At 39.3% G+C, this 21806-nt stretch overlaps 2 protein-coding genes across 3 annotated transcripts in view; one reads left to right on the top strand and one right to left on the bottom strand.

Annotated features, from left to right (window-relative positions):
- poln (polymerase (DNA directed) nu) overlaps window positions 1-907 on the top strand; it is a 40868-nt gene extending 39961 nt beyond the window's left edge. Inside the window, exon 26 of the mRNA XM_081695056.1 lies at window positions 162-907. The gene's annotated coding sequence lies outside the window, so the exon portion shown is untranslated. The remainder of the gene's footprint in view (window positions 1-161) is intronic.
- Window positions 908-4633: 3726 nt separating this feature from the next.
- On the bottom strand, window positions 4634-17396 carry nat8l (N-acetyltransferase 8-like). 2 transcript variants are annotated; one of them, XM_081695075.1, is made up of 4 exons: window positions 15579-17396; window positions 14102-14266; window positions 7679-8042; window positions 4634-6218 (listed from the first exon to the last, which is right to left on the bottom strand). In XM_081695075.1, exons 1-4 carry the CDS (start codon window positions 15892-15894, stop codon window positions 6173-6175), a joined length of 891 nt encoding a protein of 296 aa, XP_081551201.1. In that variant the 5' UTR covers window positions 15895-17396; the 3' UTR covers window positions 4634-6172. The 2 variants fall into 2 exon arrangements, with proteins under 2 accessions (XP_081551201.1, XP_026867326.2); XM_027011525.3 differs by having other exon boundaries at window positions 4634-8042; window positions 15579-17393.
- Between the last annotated feature and the right edge of the window lie 4410 nt (window positions 17397-21806).

Genomic DNA, 21806 nt, shown 5'->3' with positions numbered 1-21806 from the left:
CCCTCTCATTCTTTTTTCTCTGTAACAGTCTTTCTCTCTCCTTCAATCCCTCTTTGTTTCTTTCTTTCTCTTTCTCGCTCATCTCATTTAATAATAATAATAATAATCTATTTTTTTCTCTCTCCCTCCTTTGTCTCTCCATTTTTGTAAATTACTTTTAGTATGTGTCATTTGTTTTGGTCTCTCTGTCTCTCCCTGCCCCTTCACCTTTCCTCTGTTCCTCTGTCCATCTCTTTCTCTTTCTCTTTTTCTCTTGCTCTGAGCTGCAACCCATCACCATGGTAACTGGACCGCAGCAGCTCTCTCATTTCTCGCTTGCTGTATCCATTGGCAACCGTAGGAGCATAGACAGGATCACACCAGTTCCTATCATCTTATTCTTCTACTTTGATTTTTTAAGCTCTATACACCCACCAGTGCTGTTGCACTTTATCTATTGTTTCCACCTATATATTCTTCCTACCTCTTTTTTGCCAAGGGCATACCTGCCTCATTTCAAAAATGTATTTAATTTTTATGTTTTTTTGTTTAGATGACATATTCATCAATCTTTTAATGCTTTTAGACTAATTATTTATTTGTTTATTTCCTTTGCTAGTCAGTGTAGACAGTTTTAGCAGTGGTGATATTTATAAATATTAATATTTGTAGCTAGAGGATGTTGGTTCCTGCACATGGCTTCAGAAGCAGATACAGTTAGGGGAAATAATGCTCTTCCAGCTGTAGCATGTCCTCTGTGACTGGTGCTTTCTGAGCTGCTCTGTTATCACTATGGAACCACTATGATGCACTAGTGGTACTGTTGTGTAATTCGAAAGACCTGTTACATTGGCTAAAGTTAAAATGAAATTTAAAGTTAATTTTGTTAAACTGTTTTACAGCTGCTTATAAATCTTAACCCACTAAATAAACAACCCAAAAAAATCTAATGTATTTGTCTGTCGCTCCCTGGTTTTAGATCACATGCCTTTTGTTACTCTCAGTTCCAGACTTACAATGTCACTGCTTTCTTCACAACTTATTTGGCATGAGCTTTCTGTCATTAGCCCCCACACACACACATCCAAAAACACACGCACACACAGTGCAAGCAAACAACAGTCTCACTGCCAAGCACCACACTGACCCAATTGTCTGGCAAAGGTGTCAGGTCCCCAAAGACCCTCTCAGTAGGCCCCCTATCCACACACACACATCTAGATAAGACCTCTGGTAAGTGTCCTTTAATCACTGGCACCTTTATAAACAAACCCTGACCTTTCAGACTGTGTAATAACGCCTTTTAACATTTTATGATTCCTGTGGTTGCTAATTATAAAAGATCCAATGCCCACAATAAGAATTAATATGTCTGTTAATATCGCATTTCACATGGTTAGGCTACATAATACGATTTACACATACTCATAAAAGTTTATTGATAATGTATTATTTATGTTAATTTACATATACACACATACACATTAGAAGTGGGATGAAGAGACTACATAGACCCTTAATAGAGTGGCTGGAGATGTGATTATATTGTTAATGAGGTTCATTATCAAAAGGAAAAAAGCAAAGGAAAACACAAGCCTATAAAAGCTTTATGAATCATTCTTTTAATACATTATGTACATCCATTTCTTTGCAACGCAGGAACTCTTTGCTTTACATCTTTACAGCGTTCCATTTGTTAAGCGAAAGAAAGAGGCCAGGTCAAGAGAAAGAAAACAAAAGTATTAGTTACAGCAGTCCAAAAAAAGAACACATCAAAAAGAAATGACATCTACAGTAACAGAGGCATCTTTATCATTACAGACCCTGAAGTTTCACATGACCACTGCAGCCACACTGAGGTTTAGCAAGGCCTGGCCTGTAGTGTTTGAAACCATGTACTCTTCCCCTTCCCTTAGTTACCCCTACTTGGCATACTTATTAGCATATTTAACCTCACCATACGCTGTCTTCAACCTCTCATGTTCCAGTTGATCCACCCCCTTGGGTGGTAAAATATCATTTCCCTGCTGTGCTTTCCGTGGGCTTGTTTCCATAGCAACAGGCAACCAGTGACTGGACCTAAAAAACTGAAAACCTGTTAACACCACTGTTGTATAAAGGGGCTTGCTAGCATTACATGGTAACCACCATAGCTACAGGGAACTTAGAATTAGAAGCTTTGTTAATAACACACAAGTTTTGAGAAAAATATTTCAACAGACTAAAATTACATAATGGAGAGCCTCGATTTTCTGGCAAGTTGTTATGGATTTAACTTGCAGTAAATGGAATTTATCCAAATTTTTCTACACCAGTAGCAGTTTGCTGCAGACCTAAAAGCCCTCTAGTATACTGTGTTCAGTGCTGAGAAGCTGTCACTTCCCCTGAAAGCTGGTCTTGCCCTGATTGGCTTAAAAGCATGCTGTTTGTATATTGGGATCAGATTTGTGTCTTAGTTTACAGTTTAAGTGTTTTTCTAAACATCTTAAAATGATTACATATTTTTCATATAATTTGTTACAAAATCATCACAAAATATGCCCCAGATGCTATTTACAGTAAAATACACTTTACAACTTTACACGTATTAAAATTTTATTTTTAAAAAATGAAAAAATGTTCCTTCTTTTTTTCTTTGGAAAAAAATATTGAGAGCTTTGTTTCACCTGTGGATGTTTCAGCATTTGGCTAACATGCTGTTTATGTTGCTACCATTGATTTACTCTCTTAAGTGCTGAAAGAGACTTGGCTGATACATCTGAAGAGATCAGAAATCAGAACAGCTTACATCTGAGAATGACCAAGCAGAGATCAGAAATCAGAACAGCTTTCAGAGGTGTGTAGCATCCCTTTGTACAGTCAGCTTGAGTTGTCACCTTTCCATGGGCTGCCAGTCTGTACAATGAAGTAGTATATTATCTTCAAATTTAATAAAACATATTAGTCACTTCTTGGGGAGAAAAAAAGCAAAACAAATCACTTTTCAGTCATGCCTCAGCAGGACTTGACCTGTCTGTGGTGATGTTGCCAACAGTTGAGTATCACAGCGACCATTATCAGTGCAGCATGAGGGATAGAATAAGAATGCAGCATTTTTAGCTTTTAATTCCTTAGTTTGTATTTCATAGTATTCATGTTTGTCTTTTTCATATATTCATTTTATTGCTCAAATAAATGGCACATGGGCTTGATCTCCAAATAACTCCTTTAAATACAGAATTGATAGTTGAACTCTTGCACCCAGTAAAATGGCATCAGAATAAAAACAAAAAAACCTTTGGCAGATTCAACTTTCTCAGAAAAAAGAAAATTACTCATTAATACATTATAATATGGTGTATGATACATTTGCATATGGTACATACTTTTTATTAGCAAAAAGCAGTAAATAACACTTCCAAATAAATCCATAAAAAGTACAAAATACAGCTGATTTGTTTCAAGTGCTTCTGCATTCTTGGCACCTGCAGCCATGATCAAGAGAGTGCTTTTAACCAGAGGAGTATATGGAGAAGGGAGGGGATCCACTCCTTGGTGCCTTAGCTTGTACCAACATTCCTCCGGGGGAGGAATACCGTGGAAGCAGTGTTTCCAAGGCTTCCATTGTGAACCCTGTGTGCACCCCCTGTCCTCTTAAAAGTGGAACATTCTTGTAGCAGCCATCTTCTCATGCAAGTTACTTAGGTCCATGTGAATGTCTCACATTATTACTAATTTCCATCTTGTCATTCAGACACATATACTGGACATTTATGTACAAAGACACACTTAGATGCTGCTGTGCATTCTAAAAGTAAGGGAAACTTTAGCTGCTCGTTAGTTTCCTTGGTTTAATTGGTTTGATTTTCTTTTTGAGAACTTTAAGGTAAACAGTTGAGATTCTCACATTATTATTACACAAGTCCAGTAACTCCAGGTGGTGAGCCTAGTCATCCCCCTTCTATTCTTTTATCTTCAAACTTCAAACTCAGTCTCTAAGCTTTATCATCCAAACTGCTATGCACATCAAAACACCTTCCACTTTTGCATGGGCAAAGCTTTCTTTGCTCATGCAAACACCAGTAACACATGTGAGGACTGGTTAGCATTTCAGCCAAACACCAGACAGCAGCTGTTGTTTGTTTTGGCTATTGATAGCAATTTTGTCACATGCTGTCTTATTGCTGACGTCAATTTGAGTAGCAGTAGAGGCGTTTCTTTAAACGATACTAACTGAACTTACAGTCAACAACCTCCGGAGCCCATAACAGTGTGCTCAGCCTCAATGGGTCCAGGAGTTTGTACATTACAGCTTGCCTTTTACATTCAATAATCCACATCTGCCAATACTGTCAATGTTCATCTTAACATATTGAACAGAAAACACTGTTACAGATAAACTGAAATTTGTGCAGTTTAGGTTTTTGTTGATTCTTTACAAACATGCATTAACAGGTCAACAACAAAGCCTGGGGCTTGATATTGTTTTTATTTGTTGCTGTTGGTGTGCTCTTGGTCAAAGGAATATGACGTGGGGTTTTTTGGTTGTTCTTTTGCAGTAAGGGGTAATGGTTCATATAAGGCTTTTTAAAAGATTTGTATACAAATGTTGTTACATACCAGTTATCTCAGTATGTTCTGGTAAAGGAGCTGCATGCAAAGTTTTCAGTTCAGGTTTCATTTAATGAATATTTTATTATCTTCATAAATCAGTGGTAAACACTGAAAGCGTTTAATTATTCAATTTATCAAAGTTGCTAATTTCCTTGTTTCTGAATTGATTTTTCAAATGTTTTAACCAGAATGGCTTTTATGCCAAAGTGAGAAACACATCAAGATATGCAGAGCTGTTTTTGTTACAGAAGCCGTGAGTGCATAAAACCAGTGGTAAACAGTGATCATGTAGCCTCAAACATTCTCTCATGAGTTTACCTTTGTATTAGCAAAACCTGCAGACTTTGTTAGCAAAGTCCCCATTATTATTAATTTTACGTTATCTGCTTTAAGTGGCATTATTAGCCTGTCAGCTATGGATCTATGCAGCAGCATTAATTTCAATTTTAAAAAAAAGAAAGAAAATATCAGACATCCTCTACATTAGTACAGTTTCTCTGAAAGCATTGCATTTTGACAGTTGTCTGTCTCTGGGCTACAACAACATAGTGCTACACTCAGTGTTCAAGGAACCTGGTATGTATGATGTCAAAGTTTAACAAATAAGTGATCTAATTTAATTTCAGTCAGAAAACCTTTCTTTTTTGTTCTGTGATTTGCTCGTTTCAACTTACATGACTAAGCAAGGTGAGTGGTCCTAGTTTTTACTGTAAGAAGCTCTTAAAGCCATTTGTGTCATAAGACTTTGTATCATAAAAAGATTTTAGCACTGGTCCTGTAAGGTGAAATATACCTAATACTGTATTCAGCTGAATAATTTTCTAGGGCCTCTTACAGAAAAAATAATATTCACCACCTTGATAACATATGGTGAAAACAACTTAAAAACTTGTACATTAAACAAATAACATGAAAACAAAATAATTCCACTGTTAAGACTTCAATTCTGATAGATCATGTTTCTTTAAACATTTTCATTCAAAGTCATGTTTCATGCAAAACAGTAGTTTCTTTTAACAGTAGTTTTCTTTTAAAGACTCACGTTGTTATATGTTCAGCTAAAAAAGAAGCTTCTCTTACATATTTTAAACAGAGTGTACTTCGTTTCTAGTGCAGGCACCGTACGCACAAATCAGGTACAGAGGCATGCCACACACTTGCATTGCTTTTGCATTCTACTTTTGGCAGCTGTGATGTCATCGAAGCACTGAGCTAGAAGATGTATCTCTTAACTTTTTAGAGTAACCACACATACATCAATCGGCATCAGCCTTTCTTGGCTCCTTCACTCAGCTACTGAGGATTCTCCATTGCTACTATGACATCACAGAGGGGATTTTTTGGGAAAGAACAAGCTTGAATGGAGAAAAAGCAGCGCAACAAGGCTCAGTGGCGCATGCAAAGATGGGGATGGGTTGAGGGAGTGGGGTAAAGGGGTAGGAGGGGTCTGGCCCAGGGTTGCAGTCAGATTATTGGATGGGGGTGGGGGGAAAAGTCAAGTCAAGGAAAATTGCCAAGGGTCATTTGGGGGTCAGGGGGTTTCTCTCACTACTTTACTTTTTTTAATCACATTTTGTTTCTTAACTTTATACAAGATATGTCACAAATGAGGCTTGCTGTGGTTTGTATCTCTCCCATTGCTGGTACTGTGAAAGGAGAATGGAGATGGTGAGAGATTAGGGTTATTTCTGTCATGGAATATGTCTACATATATTTCTCATGTAGACATTGTTTTTTTTTATGTAAAATATAGAGGTTTATATGTTTTGTGTTTTTGCAGTCATTTGTTTTACATTTGTGCTTATGTCCTCAAATTCATGTTTAATCAAAATATTGCTTAGATGTAAACCAAATTATGTTCAATGGGAGTCCTCACTGCAGTATCTTTAGAATTTAAGTATTGCATGCATGAAACAGCAACATTAGAAGAACATTAGTTTTTAATTCAGACATTTTAATTTATTCTAATTTATAATTTTCTTTTATGTCAATGATAAAATTATTATTTTGTAAATATTCAGTCAAGAGCTATACATACTAAAATAACCTGCATGATTAATGGAAATAAATGGTCCAATTGTTGTGAAATTTAGTTGAATTTCTGTAACAATCACATTAAACCCAAAATAACACATTTAACCCAGTTTCACTGACTGCACATCAGTGTCTCCTAAATTGACAATAATTATTTAATAGGTGTGTGGGTGTTTTTTGAGTGATATTAAAGGATTGTACAATGTAATGGGTTGTGTGTGGGTGTGGGTGTATTGTGTGTGTTTTGTACAGGGCTTCTTGCCTCTTCACAGTTAGTAAAATCACCATGAAATTATGTAAAACTCTTTGAGTAGAGACTTTTAGTTTTTCTCTTTTTGTATTTAAGACACATAAAAGACTGTGCTTAGACACATAAAAAACTGTGCTTCAGTCAAACACTACTTCTGAGTGTCACCTTCCTTCCCAGTTTATAAAGTTCAGGACAAGTTCAGAAAGAGTAGATTGAGCCTGAACTCCATTCATCTTTTTTCCTCTATACCCCTCTATACCCCTGCCATCTTTCAAAAAAGTACAAGCTATAGCTAACAGACGAGCCCTTACAATAGATGTAAAGGAGAGTCTGACAGACCAACCTATGGCCTTGGTTTGTTGTGTGGATATATGTTTAGGGGTGTTTCTCTTAATAAATGAATAATTTCTATACCATATGTATGTGTGTGTGTGTGTGTGTATATATATATATATATATATGTGTGTGTGTGTGTGTGTGTGTGAATTATATATATATATATATATATAATTCATTTAGAGGCTCGATTGACAGTTTCTTGTGGGTAAAAACATAATGAAAAGAATGGATGAAAAACATCCACTAACTTGAAAAATAAACTAAAACAAGTAAAACAGTAAGGCAAATAAAAACTTAGTTTTGAGCATGGAACAGTTGTAGAAAGCACTTATGACCTTTTAAAAAAAAAAAAAAAAAAAAAAAGTTTAGAAGTGAACTAGGTTTTTGTGACTTGAGAGTTGTGGTCAGCGTTCATACTCTCTCACGTGCTTTCTCCCGTTCATTCTTTCCTTAATGCTTCCGTTCACTCTCTCATTCTCTTACTCTTCATGAAGCTGTAGCTGATAGCGGCTGTAACGGATCTGGAAGAAGAGCCTCTCAACTGGTGAGCGGCTCATCCCAGGAAGAGTGTAGTCCTCGCTCTCGCCCACCCTCTGAAAACCCAGTGATTCATACAGCTTGTGGGCGGCCATCTTGACTGCCGTCGTTCCCAGAACCACGGCTGAGTAGTTGTTGAGCATGGCAAATTCTAGAACACGTCGCCCCAGCGCCTTAGCGATGCCCTTCCCACGGAAACGAGAGTCCACAGACATGCGCCGCAGCTCCACAGTATTGTCGTCTTCTCGTCCCTGTGCCGCTACAATGCCCACCACCTGGCCCTCCAGAACTGCCACCCAGAAACAGGAACCTGCAAAAGCACAAAAGGAGGAACCAACCATTTACTCTAAAAGACAGTCCTGACTTGGAAAAATCTGGCAGTTTTTAAACCCACCATAATTGAGCATTTGTGGATGTGTTCACTCCCGTTTGCACAGGTTAAAGTAGGTTTTTCATAATAAAGAACATTGTTTTCAACAGGCTCCCTCCACTCTCCAAGAGCTCAACTCTTACTCCCATGTAAGCAGGGCTTCTGTGTTCCATAACAGAATACCTTGAGCACATTCCCAGTTGACCTCCCTGCTGTTCATTGTCAATTTGCTTGATTACGAACATTTCTCATGTATTATCGAGACATTATTGACAATGCGATATTGAAGAATGTAATAAATAATTTTTAAGAGAATGCATATGCCAAGGAAGTACCTGGCAGTACTAGACTGATGCATCAAAAATAGATATATAAATTTAACCAAGGTAGTATTCTGATAGTCCTCTGTTCATGCTTGTGGCCCGTTTTCATTTATTGATACATCTGTGTACATATGTGAAACTGTAGGATCAGCACACTGTGCTCATCTTCATGCTATTATGGTAGACTGGCTAAAAATACATGTCAGGATGTTCCCTATAGGTAGGTAAAATGGTGTTACAGACTCTGAAATTAGCAACTGTTCATGTGGAAACATCATGAGAGAATATTGTACTACACCAAAAAAGTATTAAGAAGCAAAATTCAAATGTATACGTGATGGATATTTATGCAGTTATGAATGTTTGAGGCTCAAAACCAAGCCAAAAAAAGTGCCTTGTCATGAGGGACAACACGGCTGTGTCTGAGGATTTTTACTTAGTTTCCATGATTGGTGAAATTCCTGACTGGGGGGGTTTTAAGAATTCTTGGGAATTACAGGATTAGCATATAATTTGTTTCCATTAGTCCATCATTAACGAAAAGGCAAGGCGATTAAAGCTGTCAGTAATCTTTTTATGTTATATTATATCACATTCCATGTCCAGACAAAAATGACAAAATTAGTAGAGGCTATATGTAGCTTTAGTGAATGCCAGCTGTTTCTGTAATGTGTATGTCCAGCAACAGATTTCACACCTACTATGACTCAGAGACCCAGAAGATTAACAGAGAGAGGCAGTATCGAACATCCCTGTCACCTCAATGATTAAGGAGAGTGCACACAGAGATAGAGAGAGTGCACGCATGGGGGTGTGGGTGTGGGTGTGGGAGTGTGTGTGTGTATTGCAGCACTACCATCTGTTATGAAAGAATCAGAGCCAGGAAGAAAGTGTGTGGTGTTAATTTGGCATGCCAGTTCTGCTGCCCTATGTGTGTTTACAATACAATCACTAGCAAATGCCATGTCACTGTTAAAGGTAGACAATGTAAATTATAGAAATGTAAAATGGATGAAGCAAAGCATGATTGTTAATACTACGTTACAAACGTGAGACAAGACCCAGAATCTTTGCTTAGGGCTAAAACTGATATCATGTATCCATTGTATTCTCTGAGTGTATGACATACACAGGAGAGAGAGAGAGAGAGAGAGAGGGATTGTGAGTGTGAGTGTGAGTGTGTGTGTGTGTGTGTGTGTGTGTGTGTGTGTGTGTGTGTGTGTGTGTGTGAGAAAGAGAGAGAGTGAGGGGGGGGGGGGGGGGGGGGGGGGGCAGAGCACACATGCATGGACTAATGGGCTGTTAGCCCCGGGGCAAAACAAGATCAGAAGAAGAAAGATACACACATTGTCAAAAGTTTAAACAGTTTTTAAATATTTGGTGGAATGTGCTTTTGGAGAAAATATGTAGAGGTATTGTATATTTGGTCATGTTAATAGCCCAAGAAACCTATACCAGTAGTCTGTACAGCATGGTTTATTATTTTCTCATAGTACTTGCTATCCATTTTTGTGGTTTAGCATCAAAAAACTAGCCACCATTATTCAAAACCTACTGCATAAACTTGGCCTTTTGAAGTTCTGTGAAATACAACTGTGTGGGTTTGAAAAAACGACTGAAAGATCTTGAGTGAAAGTGTATGGCAAGTTGTTTTCTGTTTCATTATACAAAATTAAGAAAGGTAAATTAAGCATTGTTGAAGATAACCAGACTCAAAATGACTATTTAATTGATAATATTATTAATTATTATACGTTTTATAAGTAATGTGTTGCCTGGGGGCGGATCTAGTGCGCATTCTGCGACATGCTGCATCTCTGCAGTGTTTCCTTACCTACTCCTTTCAGACCCCTCCCTCATGTGGGTGGGCCTAGGGAGCAGAAAGCATGCTGGGGAGTGTGGATCTGCCCATCATGTTCACCCCAGTAAGACAGAGTCAGCAATTTTAGATTATCTACTCCACACCACACCATCAAACCACATACCAGCATGGGCATAACAATTACATATATGCCAGTGTTTCATCTCCTCTTTTTAGCTAATCCTTTAGAGCTCTAGATAAACATCTCTTGCATGTACAGATAAAGGAAGTGCTACAACGAAACCCTTATACTTTTTTAAACAATTACATTAGCACAAGTGCTTGACACAAGATTTACTTTCATGAACATAAAAAAGTTATTACAACCTTTCTCAACATCTCTGCCAGCTATCCCTCACAAACACACAGACACACACACGCCGATCAGCCCTAATGATATTTCCCACGACCATTAATTACCTGACCTGCATCTCTTCACCATCACACTCATATTTACACATCATGAACTATACCACATTACTACACAGACACACACAATCTCTCCTTTTCTTTCATCAAGTGTGTGTGTTGTGGTTTGGGGCAGGGATGTGGGTGGGATGGCTCCATTAACTGAGAGTATTAATCACTATTGAGCTGCAGCTCTTGGTGCACATACATTAGTTTTACAGCTTTCTCTGTGCCACACTATTCTAGTGCATTGGCTACCACCTTGCATACCACTACCAAGTGTGTCGATGTATATGTTTGTGTGTGTATATGACAACAGATGCCTATGTGGAAGTATTGTAAATTAGTGTAGCTATAAATTTACAATTGTCCAACAATCTTCTCTGTAGTAACACTTTCCCTCAGGTGTGTCAGCAACACTGGGGCACTGGCTTCTGCTTGCTCACTTAAATAGTTAAGTGCCTTGCACACCTAGAGGTGGCACATGTAATGTCATAAAGACCTCGTGCCTTCTGTCAGCCTTTCACACAAGTACAATTGAATGGGGGAGTAGCACACATACTATGATGATATAACTCACAAGTTAAAATGTAGAGAGGATGCATCAGTTTTTTCCTGGTTCCTCCTCCTACAAATTCAGAAGCACTTTGCTTGCACAGCTGATGAAGGACGTCTGTCCAAAATGTCCTGTTTCTCTGGAAACTTTGTGTACTTCACTTCAACTTCACTACAATATCTACACACACACACACGTGTGTGTGTTTGTGTGTGTGTGTGTGTGTGTGTGTGTGTGTGTGTGTGTGTGTGTGTGTGTGTGCATGTGAATCAGTTTGTCACTAGTAATTTTCATGACAGTTTAGATACATTTTTTCATCATTTTAACCACAAATAATACTTGGGTTTTTTTGGTAGTTAATGGGTGGACTGAAGAAATAAAAAATTAAGAAATCCATAGAATGTGGCTGATGGGCCCTTTCTCATGTATAATTACTTCCGTCTTTTATTTAAATGGGAGGCTTACTTGTATTACTGTTATTAAAGTGGCATACCTTATTATTACGCTTATGTTACTGTTAAATGAATGGCATGTAACCTCTTATCCTATAAACGCCTCTATGTATGGATATTCAAATCAAATTGGTAAAAAGAAGCAAATATGCAACATTAAAGGGACATGTCTCTGAGCCTGACAGATAACATAGTTACCACTGCAGCACAGCACAAGCTCGGAGAGAGAAAGGGAGGCTTCCACACGGGGAGCTGGAGACAGTCGGGGAGGGAGGTTCCCCAGGGAGACCCCTTTGTCTGCATGCTACCAATATGCAAAACTGCTTCTTCTCTCTCACACACACACAGCCTCTGCTTTTCACCTTCCCCCTTCTCCTGACCCAACTTTCATATTTTCCCTCTTTTCTCTATTTGTCTGTGAATAATCTGGAGAAAGATACAACAGACTTTGCCTCACCAATGTGTGTGTGTTACAATATTTCTTTTCCCAAATGCCACCCAACAGTTGCCGAAGATTTTAGAATTTGTATAATATGTGTGTTCTGGCTCTTAAGTACTCTTTGGTCACTAGGGTGCTTGAGAACAAGGCACACTATAGACTGTTCTGCTGTTAATCATGGTGGGGTGGCTAGTCATAAATCAAAGCTAAGATATACTCGAGCTGTGTATTCTGATCTCCCACTAGGGACCTTATCAGCCTGGTTAGGCTCTTACTGGTAGCTGTATTGTAATATAAAGAAGTCAGGAAGAAAAGCTACTTCTTTTTAGGAGCCCTGCTGATATGCATATGTAACCCACCCCCATAAGTCTTTCTTTGTTATAAACACTTGGACACCTGGCCTTTAGTAAGAATCTTTCCTTTGTCCTGACACAGTCACACACCCATGATTTAGAGGAGGTTTGGATTTTGATTGGTTACATTGTGCAGGGACCAGATGTGGCTGATGGACAGGCTGTGTGTGCGTGTGTGTGTGTGTGTGTGTGTGTGTGTGTGTGTGTGTGTGTGTGTGTGTGTGTGTGTGTGTGTGTGTGTGTGTGTGTGTGTGTGTGTGTGTGTGTGTGAGGTGTATGACCTGGGCTATTTATCCTGACCCAGCCTGCAGTGATTCTGTGCTTATGGAGAAACAGACGTGGTAATTGACAATGTGTGCTTTATCATTTATTCATCTAATGTCTGTCTTTGTGGCCTAAAACAGGCTACTTGTCTTTTTACATTTTAATTTCCCACATTGTTATACACATCTGTTCATAACTGTGTATGAATGTATGTTGGTTTGTCCTAATGAATGTGTTAGCAAATATTACCAATATTCAAGGACTGGCGATCTCGACTGCATACTATCTAGACATGACTAATGGATACCTTAATGTGATTGGACTAATCAAAACTGACGTCCTATATCCCCAGGCAGAAGTGAGCAATCACAGATGATAACTGCCCAAGTAGGTCCCTTTTTCTTCTTGTTTGCCCTTTTGGACACGTAACTTGAAACTGTGCACCATAATCACAGGCCTAAAAGTGCATGCTCAGACAATTTTAATTACTTCCAGTGGGAAATGTTCGACACTGCAACAAAAACGGCAAAGAATGTCTCTGATTATATCTTTCAGACCCAAGCAGCAAAAATGAGTCTCATCATTCTTGGTGCTCTGCGGCAGCAAAGTGCATATCAGCGATTCCCCCCCCCCCCCCCCCCCCCGCGATCAATACACCCACGTGACCCTGAGCAGGGAGGCCCAAGCGAAGTAACAGACTTACTTCATATTTTATAAGACCATTGCATCAAACAAGCACTTCGGCAAATTAACCAACACTGGACCATCTGAAAGGAAGCATTTAGGCCAGCACAATGTTTTATCCTTGCTGTTCAACCCATTCTGAAGGTTAAAGGCAGATGTATGGTCTGGGTGGAGGTGGGTGTGTAGGAGTATTGGGTTGTGCAGTTTCTCTAGACTGAGATGCAGTGGCAACCAGCACTCCACAGCTTCCTGCTTTCCTTACTCTAGAACACTTCATTCAAATGATCTGCTTGACTCTTCTCAAGAGGAGCCACGTGTGTCAACGCAACAGTCCTTCGGGACCAGAAGTGAGACACACTGCTGTAGCTGCCAGTATACACTTTATATTTGGGTATGCTGGAAAATAGGGGTGCAGATTTAAACAGGGCAGGGAACAGTTCATGCTTGTATCACCTTGGCAAGAAATAAAAATAATTACTCCGTACCTCACTTGACAGTCACTGAATTACTGAGAGTCAGTGTGTCAGCAGCGTGATGCAGTTTGTCTAATTACTGAGAAGCAGTTTGTCTAATTACACTGTGGTGAAAAAATCAATATAGAATCAGTTGCAGATCCTCGTCTACAACCGGTGTATGTGTACGACCAGTGTTTCCCTTACCTGTAGGTGTCATGTAGTATGAGTCAATATCAGCCATGTCTGTATGGAGAGCACAGTCCAGGTAACTGAAGATGACTTTCCTGCTGTAGTAATAGCGCGCTCCCATTAGAAAGAACGGTGTACAGAACGTCAGCATGACGGACTTGGTCATAACAAAGCACATTACTATGGAGAAATGGAAGAAAAATAAACGTCACCTGTCAGAAAAGAGAACCAAAAGTTTGATTTTTGGCAGAGGAGAGGCACACACATAGAACAACAATCAAACATGAACTTATCATTAAGTAAAACTTATTTGAAGTGGAATGCACAATACATTATTTGCAGTATTAAACAGTATCATCTTAGAAGATAATCACTGCATAATTTATCATACTGAAAAGAAAAAATAAATAATAATATTATTCAAGCACTACTGATGTGATTTCCCTCGGTGGAATTAAGCCGCTGAAGACGCGGTTACATTTTAATGCCCGTTTGATGATGATATTGACACATGGGGGCGCCCTTGGGAGAACAGACCGACAAGCTGCGCCACACTGCATGCTTGTGTTTCTATGGAATGCAATACCGGTTCACCCCGCTGCACCACGACGCGCATTGTCTACTGTCAACACAGGCGCTGGCGTGCGGCGACGTGGTCCCAACTGTCGGCTACTCGTCAAAAACATCGAAGTTGCAAACACACTCTTTAAAGGGAAGTTTGATCAGTGCTATATTTTCAGCTCTTTCTAGAACTTAAAGAAAACGTTTTATTTGCTCTGTTTGGAGAATTTAGAAATGTGTGCGTTTAGGTCCGGATGTGGAGCTATCGTGGGTATAGGTTGGCCTAAATAAGTGTTTATGTGATTTTCAGCTACATTTTGATTAAAACAAAATTGCCAGATGTGATGCATTGCAGACTTACTCTTCAGTTTTCCCATGTAAAATTATGCAATAGAACCTATTGTAGGTTGAACGTCTAAAACATTCGCAATTAAAGAACAAAAAACTCAGCAAGCGCATTAAAAAAACTCCGTGAGTCACGCGAATTAAACGAGTGCTAAAAAAAATCTGTGCCATCTGAGTGCGCACGCGGTAGTTGCTAAACCCCAGAATCTTTCATTCATTAATTCATTCGAACTCTATCACCGGCCCTGCCACGGACATGCACACAGCATGCTTTTGAACTACCGGTTTCTTTGTGGGAGGCAGATGTGCTACGTTCCTAATGTGATTCTAACCTACGAAGAAGCAGTCTATACTGCGAGCATGCGCTGAAATAAAGACTACAGCTCTGTCATCCTCGAGAAAGCGTTTGAAAAATCAGTCAATTTTAATATAAACTATAGTTAGGCTACATATATGTTCTATTTAAACTGAATAATTCGCCGCTTTCATTTCAGCTGCACTGAGACTATTCTACTTGCGCAACCACTTTTTACATACAAAAGATGAGAAAAACATGTATATTATCTACACTGCATATTTCTCCTACCTGTGAGCAGGACATAAAGAAACTGAGTGTGTGGTTGTTGTTTTAGACCCCTAAAAGCTGTGTTGGGTATCCGCTCCATGATGCCTTCACAGAAGATGCGTCGCACCTCCGCATGGTCCGAGCGCTCAAACTCGCGTATAAAAACCTGGTCCCGTTTCAAATCTTTACTTTCGAACGCACCGGGAGTCGACGAAGAAGATGTCCACATTTGTGAGGAGGAAACAATAATAGAATCTTTTTTTGTCCCAGGTATGGCGTCGTGTTCGTCTGCAACTATTTTAGTCTCGCAAACCATTTTGGGAGACGAACAATGCATGCAACTGGCCTCGAATAAACTGAAATTGGGGAGAAAATACGAAAAATAGACGGTGGGGGTTTTGTTATGGAAAGGGAGAAGACAAATGTACAGCTGCAAACCTGAGCTTTCTCACGACCAAGAGATGCCGGCGTAGTTCAGGCGGTATTTATAGCGCGACATGCCCGGCGCATTCAGATTCTGGGGTAGGAGTGGTCTCCTCATCCCGCTGATTGGATGTAAGTCCTTCGCCACATAACAGCGCTTGGGGAGATTGCTCAAAGGAGAAATACCCTAACGTGTTTCAGAAAAGAAAAAAAGGGAAAAAAAAATCCTAGTTCTACCAAGCATTCTGGCGAAATTCCGCACATGTGTGTTTTGGGGGAAGGGTAGCTAGAGGATAGACCTATCGCTTCGTTTCATATGAAGCGTCCAATAGCGCTTCAAGCGCAACAGCTATGTCTTGGGGTAAGAACAGTTGATATTTGCGTCGCGTTACGATGCGCCCCGTGACGTTATCACGGAACGCTTCGTGTCCTCAGTCAGAACACCGATCTCGTGTCATTTGTTGTTGACTGCTAACACACACAGATGTCGATGCTGAGCTACGACTGGCTGGGAATGTCTTTGCTGCGTCTAGCCTGCGCGAAGTACCCTTTTGCGTTCCGTGCGCCCGTGGACGCTGTGGAAGCATGTGGATAAGAGTGACGGTTTTGCTGCAGTGCAGTGCTGTCTGTTAGGGGTTTTTGTTCACGCAGCCCGCCCTTTTCTCGTGGCAGTCATATCCACGGGGTTCCCGTCTTTCCTGTCTGCTTGTTTCAGATAAAACCTTCTGATGCAACACATGCCTCACATAGTTTGGAGTTATTCTTTTTAGAAAATGAAAAACGCATGGGTCTGAATTAACTGGGTATTGCATTGTTCAAAGGATTAATAATAATACATGCGAATTACTTAATCTATTGTTGCTACACGGATGATATTTGAACACGGGTCATATCCACGATAAAATAATCTGCCTGTTTTACCCGTAGTAATGCATTTTCGCTTGTTCATTGAACATCAGTCGCAATAGAGAATTGTCTTGATTTGAATAAGGTCGCATTTAGTAGCATTGTACAGAACTAGTTTAAACTGGATCGTTGCCTCCTTTCGCTGTCGGTCCCTTCCCCCTCCTTAAGACACCAAGCGGCATCTTGAGCGTCTGGGTGACTGACGTTTAAGAAGTACACGCATTTCTAACGGTAACCATGTGAGCTATCGGTGTGATATACATATGACCGATAAAAGAAAACTTAAAACTTGCGTTGTAGTCGCCAGTGAGTCTGTTCGGGTAATGCGGTTCTTTGGTCAGCATCAGGACCCGCGGTAAGCAGACGAATGGTGCCGACGGGCATGCGCGCATTGCTTCTGTAGCAAAGACGATGAATGCGTCAGTCAGGAAACCTGAAAAATTACGTGATTTATTATTCATCTAAAGTTTTATGGTCGTATTGCGCTGTACGTATAGCGTGATGGCTTATAAATCTATTTTCCGGACAATGTGTTGTATAGGTTTAATACCTTTATATGTATTGATCTGTGTTCACTGGGAATACTGTAGCTAATTACATCACATTAAAATATTTTGAATTTAGCTAAATCTCTTATGTATTTTACCTCAATCTCCCGAATGCTTGTTCAGTAAAAACACTTTTTAAAAAGTAGTTTCTAGTAAATAATACATTTTGACTGAATTATAGTGATATTTCACTGTACTTTGTAATAACTATTAAGAACGGGCCATTTACAAGTTACAAATGTTAAATGCAGACCTTTTTTTGTTAGCTCAATGTAGTTACTAATGAACATAAATAAATATTATTGGTTAGAACCTATCTTATAAACTTTAACAGTGAAAACATTAGTCCCTTATTGACATTTCAAATTCTTTATTATCTCCTAATTTAATCTTTGTCCCCTGTGTTCCTCAGTAGCAGGAAGCTGCAATCCTAAAGGTCAAGCAGTGTAACCAAAACATCCTCACACTGCACCTCAGTGGTACTATGACCGTTAACATTTTAATAGCTAAACACAGATATACTCACGGTTGTCCTGTGATGACAGAGGAACAGAGCACAACCAAATGATAAGTAGCTAGAAACTAAAAAAAAGCTGATCCTGGACCAGTAGAAAGAAACCAAGTAGAAGGGAGAAAGAAAGAGGTGTAGAGAAAAGCCTAGATCTCTTTACCTGCTGAATGGCTGAGAAGCGTAGGACTGGACACAGTTAAAATGACACCCAGACAAAACTCTCATTCAGGTAAGTCTTATCAAAGTTGTCTGGAAACCTATTGACTTCAGATTGTGATGTCAGTTCATTTTTGTTCACACAACGAAAAAAAAAAATATATGATTTTCAGTTTATGGAAATAAATGGCCACATTATAAGTAAACACAACAGTAAAGTTATTTATAAAAAGGTATCTCTGTGTCATAACATTCTGACAACTTGGCAGAGTGGCAAAATATTTATTTCTTGAGTAGACTTTCCCTGGTTCACAGTAGGCACTGCCATGCATAGCTTGAGACCTCTGGTTCCATCCCGAGGGGTTGAGATAGACTGATGTGAATTACGCTGTTGAAAGAATGTGGGCCTCCCATGAATGGATGTCTATGTGTGTGTGAGAGAGAGGCTGATCACATATGTATGCATCATGCATACATGGGTGCATTGAGACAAGCTCAGCATGAGGCCCCTCTGCTCACACACACATCGAATTGGTTTGGGAGTGAACCTACCCTGGCCTAAATCAGGAGGGCTTTATAAACTTTTAAAAATATGCACCATCAAGAAGACTTCAAATTGCACCTGATGTCTACAGTGGGAAAATATGTTTGTTTGTTTTTTAAGACATGTTCCAGTTAAAGTTCAAGTGTTTGGACACGGTTTGCCTTTTTGTTGTTGTTGCTGTTGTTTTTTCCAGTGGATTTCTTATGAAAATTCTTTGTGGGTCCAAGCTGTTATCAGCCCTCATTTCTGCTGTTTCATGTGGTGTCTTCCAGCATTAATTTAAAGTTGTCTACTTCTACTGAGCAAAGGCCAAGTAGTTTAATAAGTAGGGTCCAAGAATAACGTAGTTTCTTTATGAGAATTCACCAGTAATATTATCTCATGCTTAAACAAAATAGCTCATGGTTGAGCTCAAAGGCATGACTGCAGTGCAATAAAGACAAGTCGCATACATTTTACTACTCTCTTGTTATATTTTGTTCTTTATCAGATGACTTCTGGCCTGTGAATTACATCTGTTAATCCTGTTTGAACAGTTAGCTTGGGTTACAAAGGAATCACTTTATTATTCTGCTAAAGCTCTTGGAAGGTAATTGGAAGACAAGCCAATCAGCATCTAGTGCAATCAGAAGTGTAACATGAGCTGCTCACCCAATTAGTGCAAGGCGAACATACACAGAGGATGCAGGAGGGAGGGACAGATTCAAGAAAAAAGGTCAGAGATGGCAACGGCCTACTCTAATGTTGTATTCTGAGAATTAACTTTATACTTTTCCCTTTTTGTGCTTGCACAAGTATTCCACACTTTAACATTGATAATGCCTAGTGTTGTTTGTAGCCATATAATGATAGATTCCATTACTTTTTGGTAAAATAACATAATACAAAGACTAATTAATGTTTAAATATATCAGTAGTGCACTTGCTGATATAGTTACTACTACCTTTCTATGATCACATTAGATTGTACTGTCTGTGTGAGAGGAGGGGCAGCTCCAAGAATCAAATGCTCACTCCGCTCCCGCTTCCCTGCCATTCCCATATCCCCCCGCACAAGAGAAAGAAAACCGCCTCCTGATCCACTTCCATGCTTGGCTATCGTCCACGGGTATAGTAGCTACTGCTTGGAATTGCAGTTGTATCCTACAAGTAGCGAAGATATTTACATATTAATATAGTGACATGCTAGTTAATTTTTAAATCAAAGAGTTTGTAACTACTCTATGGTTTTTAATGTTTTCCATAGTAGTAGAATAGGGCTGATAATTGATAAATTTCATTTTCTTCACAAGCAAAATGTATATTTTATAGGGGAGGATATTTCCCTGAACAGTTCGTGGGCGTTACAACAATCAGCCCATTTTCTTTCTGTTTTTGTTTTGTTTTTTTGGGGTTTTTTTGGTGAGCTGTGTTAGAAAAAAGGTGCATGATTCTCATGTGATCATTTTGCTAGTGATGTGTCAGTCATGAAGGAGTCATGGAGTGTTTTTAAATGAACAAATTGAAAAAAAAACCTTTTTAAACAGGTAGACTAGCTCACTTAGCACATCTAGTGATTCAAGTGAAAGTTTGTATCCATATCTGATCGCAGATTGTGATCCAAATCTTGCAATAACAGTGACATGATTGTCTAATTCTTATGTGTTAGCTGTGCTGTAAATAAATGTTGTGGGGGAAAAACTCACTAAATAACTGAAGAGCCGTTTGGGAGCCAGAAGAGTTTTTCTTTTGGGTTGAGAGGTTACTTACCTGAAGTTGACGGTGGTAGGCGAGTGATTTCTCTAGAATATCCATATAGAGTGGCAGTGACAATCAAGAAGGGTTCATTCTAGGAATGTCAAGATTGGATTCATAACCAGTGTCAACTCAGGTTTTTTTAATTCAGTTTGAAATCCAGGGAAGTCATTATCTAAAATAAAGTCATAACACTAGTCAGCTTTATTACAATATTGCTCCTGAGCCTATGTAAGAATTCTTACATTTCATCATCCAGAAAAAATCCAGGTTATTTATAGCCTTTACTCCTATTTGTTCACTTTTAATTTATTGGATCAAGTAGAGTTTCTTATACAAGGAAGAGAAATGATTGACATGAGTGAATATAACTGAAAAATGAACTCAGGTGTTGCTAGGTTTGGATAATACCCACTGATATCACAAACACAGTGCACCTATTGACTGGCAGTCACACTGATACAAACACTTCCCTTCATTAATTGAAAAACAGTTGTTGAACTGCTATTGTCTTCCCACACATAACGTGTTTTTTTTGTTTTTTTTACGGTTTTGTGATTCAGTGAGTCATATTTTCATTTAAATGTGAAAAGGAGAATTAGGAGGGTAGCTCTTCCCCTGTAGGCTGTCTGTGGTGCCGGGCAGCTGAAGGTCGCTGGCTTCAGTTACCTGTGAAGGATGTGAGCAGCTGTGCCTTTGTCAGGCTTAATCGGTAGACAGCAGGGCACGGAGAGGGAGAAATCAGTCATGCCAGGACAGAAGGACAGGATGGAGGTTAGGTAGGGGAAAGAAGAGCACAGAATGGGAGCACATATGCAGTAAAGAAAGGCCTCCATATATTTATAAAGAAAACCATACTGATTGTGAGGCTGCTGCCCAAGTGCGGATATTGGACTGGTGTTTTTTCAAAACAATCAGCAGATCATTACAACGAACAGGTTTCAAGAAAAACAACTTTTAGCTCTGTAAAGTGTGAGTGCTGTCTTTTTCCTCAAGACTTCAACTAGGTCTGTTACCTGGGGACAGTATTTTAATTTCTGATATACACACATGTGCATATGACTCCATATGTATGTTCACATGTGTGTTTTGTTTCAACTATGCAAAGGCTAGAGGTCACAGGGTTAAAGTTGAGCCCGCACAGCATCCCTCCGCAGATGTCAGCCTACAGAAGTGCCCTGGAGAGGTTGGGGGAGGGTATGTGGACAGAGTTGGCAGGAAACCAGCAGTTCTATGGTGTGGAATAATATGTTAATGGGGCTCAGTGTGTATCTATGTAGTCTGACACATGGGCTAGTAACATGTCCGCCCAATGCTGAGTTAATTTAGTAACATGAGTCATTTAAGGCCACAAAGTGACCCAACTGTCCTTTGGTCAATTTGCAGGATTACATATTTGTGAACTATTGTTGTTTAGTGGCAGAATT

Source organism: Electrophorus electricus, chromosome 13 (assembly GCF_041902795.1).
Source record: "Electrophorus electricus isolate QZ-2024a chromosome 13, ASM4190279v1, whole genome shotgun sequence".
NCBI classification, from domain to species: Eukaryota; Metazoa; Chordata; class Actinopteri; order Gymnotiformes; family Gymnotidae; genus Electrophorus; species Electrophorus electricus.
This window is presented reverse-complemented; position numbering and strand designations above follow the sequence as displayed.